At 35.6% G+C, this 2,527-nt stretch overlaps 1 protein-coding gene across 5 annotated transcripts in view; it reads right to left on the bottom strand.

Annotated features, from left to right (window-relative positions):
- Positions 1-141: 141 nt before the first annotated feature.
- The window catches only part of LOC106871259 (eukaryotic translation initiation factor 4 gamma 1), a 91,040-nt gene continuing 88,654 nt past the window's right edge, over positions 142-2,527 (bottom strand). For all 5 annotated transcript variants that reach the window (XM_014917619.2, XM_014917620.2, XM_052976720.1 and 2 more), the window contains one exon: positions 142-1,129. In XM_014917619.2, the coding sequence (XP_014773105.1) occupies positions 963-1,129 (167 nt within the window). In that variant the 3' untranslated portion in view covers positions 142-962. The remainder of the gene's footprint in view (positions 1,130-2,527) is intronic.

The following is a 2,527-nucleotide window of genomic DNA, read 5'->3' as shown; positions in this document are numbered from 1 at the left end:
TTCACAATCATTACTTTTTCTCAGTTTCAACTTAATTACTTTTACAATACAAGAAAGAAACAAATTAATTCCAATGTGTATGTGTGCATGTGTATGTCTGTGTTAAATCAACTTTTGTTTTCAGGAATAAAAATTAGAGACCACATTTAACTTTGGTTTTAATAATTTTTAAAAGGTGAAGAAATTTTGTAAATCCATGGCATACAAACTTTGATAATTTGCTTCAAAATTCAGATAGAATATCATTAGAGAAATCTATTTCATGAACACACACACACATATATATATATATATATACATACACACACAAACATATGTGTGTGAGGGTGTACATATATACATATAAAATGTGTGTGTATGTATCTGCAATGAAGGACTTCAATATCTGACATACTAAATTTCTGTTTCCATTTTTATATTTTGAAACTTTAGAAAACTGTTTTAATTGTCATAAAAAAAGGTAAATAAGAAAAATTCCATTAAAATTGGAGAGCAAATTTGATATTTCACGTGTATGCTTACATGTTTAAAAAGAACACACAAACACACACATGCACACATACACACACACACATACACTTGATGTGAAACAAGAGTCAAACACATTTCCCTTTTTTTTTCTTTTTCATTTTAATCCTTATTCTGTGACTGTTCTAAAATGGAAGGGTATAGGCTTGTAGTGATGCAATACAGCACAAATATTGAAGAAAAAAAACCCAAAAAAACCCTATTCCTGGAGAGTATAGCAGTAATAGCAGTATTAACAGTATTATCAGCAACTGGTAACAAAACAGGAACTGATCTGCTTGAAGAAATCAAAGAGGTATCAAGGTATGTGATCCAGTTTCAGCCTTATTCACTTCAGAAAAAGGCATAAGACTTTCCCTTTTTGTGTGTGTGTGCTGTTTTTCTTTGTTTATTTGTTTTCTGTTTGTTTTTTCTTTCTTTCTTTCTTTCATTTTTCAATCATCATCTTCTTCAGCTTCGTGCAACCATGTAAGGAACGCTGCAACCTGTTTCAAAGCAACACCTTTGCCAGGTGAATCTTCACTCTTCTCCCACTGGAAGTAGGCATCCTCCGCTATTACGTCTTCGTCATACAAGGTTTCAAACATCATTCTCAAAACACCTGCATTAGGAAAAATATTCAAGGAGAGAAAGAGAGAAAAAGGGAGAGATTAACAAAAACATCAACTTGAAATATATTTTAGTCTAATAAGGAGTTTAAAAAATTATTTAATTAATTTACAATCACCATCATCATTTAACGTCTGTTTTTGTTGCCGGCATAGGTTGGACGGTTTTATAGGAGCTGACCAGGCTCCATGTCTGTTGTGGGATGGTTTTTATGATGGGATGCCCTTCCTAACGCCAACCACTTTACAGAGGGTGATGGGTGCTGTGGCACCAGTACAGGTAAATAATATTCCCACTGTATTGATGTGGGAAATAGAAAAAGTTATTACAGCACCATTCATCAAGATGCCAGCCTACTATCTAAACAGATGTAAATATCACATCCACAATGTCCACTTCTGGTTGTAGCATATAAAATATAAAATACCTTACATGCTTCCTCCCTGTTTTTTATGCAACTCATTCCAACATAGATGGTTCTCTAACACCCAGTTATGCACTGCTAAGCTAAGATTTTCTCTCGTTTTTCAATCTTTTCATTCACTCATTTGCTATTAATACTTTAATATGCATTATTTACTAATATCTCCTTTCATAAGCTAATTATTTAAATTGACTCTTCAATATATATCTTCCTAATCTCTCTCTCTCAGCCTTTATTTCTCCTTAATTCATGTAATTTTCTAAATGAAATCTCTGCTTCCCTCCTGCGTTCTCAAGTTAGCTACATATTTTTTGTACCATCTCTCTAAATTAACCCTTGCTTGTTTGCAGGACACCCACCCATTTCAACACCCAATACAGGATATCTCTCTTCTCCCACCACCAGTACCAGATCTCTCTCTTCTCTCACCCAGAAACCCCACCTAAATTTCCTCCTCCTCCTCTCCCTCTCAGGACAAATGCAACTAGTTTAGCTGCTCACCTACTTAATTGGCTGTCTTTCATTTTGACTCAAAATTTGTCAACAAATTACTCAGTAATTTCCATGGATGTATTGGAGTGGAAAGAGAAAGCTAATGGGCTGTACGTGCATGCTTGTTCCTGTGAGTCTGTGTGTGTGCGCGCGCTTGTTCTTGTCTGTATGCATGCTTGTCTTCTATGTGTGTCTGTGCACACATGCTTGTTGTTGTGTGTGGGAGCGTACTTGTTCCTCTCTTCTCTCACCAGAAACCCCCCTCCTTCACTGGTGGCATCCTCTATCATACGTGCAACTTCTCGCTCTCCACTTAATCTGACATTGGCATATTGATATTCATATTCTCCTTTATCTATCTTTACTTACTTATATCTGCAACACCAGTAATGCTTACATTTACAATTTTACTATGTCTATAATGCTTATACTTACAATGCCACTAACACCTACTCCTACCCCCCCCCCCCCCCC

The sequence above is a fragment of the Octopus bimaculoides genome, chromosome 25, assembly GCF_001194135.2.
Source record: "Octopus bimaculoides isolate UCB-OBI-ISO-001 chromosome 25, ASM119413v2, whole genome shotgun sequence".
Classification (NCBI taxonomy): domain Eukaryota; kingdom Metazoa; phylum Mollusca; class Cephalopoda; order Octopoda; family Octopodidae; genus Octopus; species Octopus bimaculoides.
The sequence above is the reverse complement of the archived record's forward strand: the minus strand, read 5'-3'. Positions and strand labels throughout refer to the sequence as shown.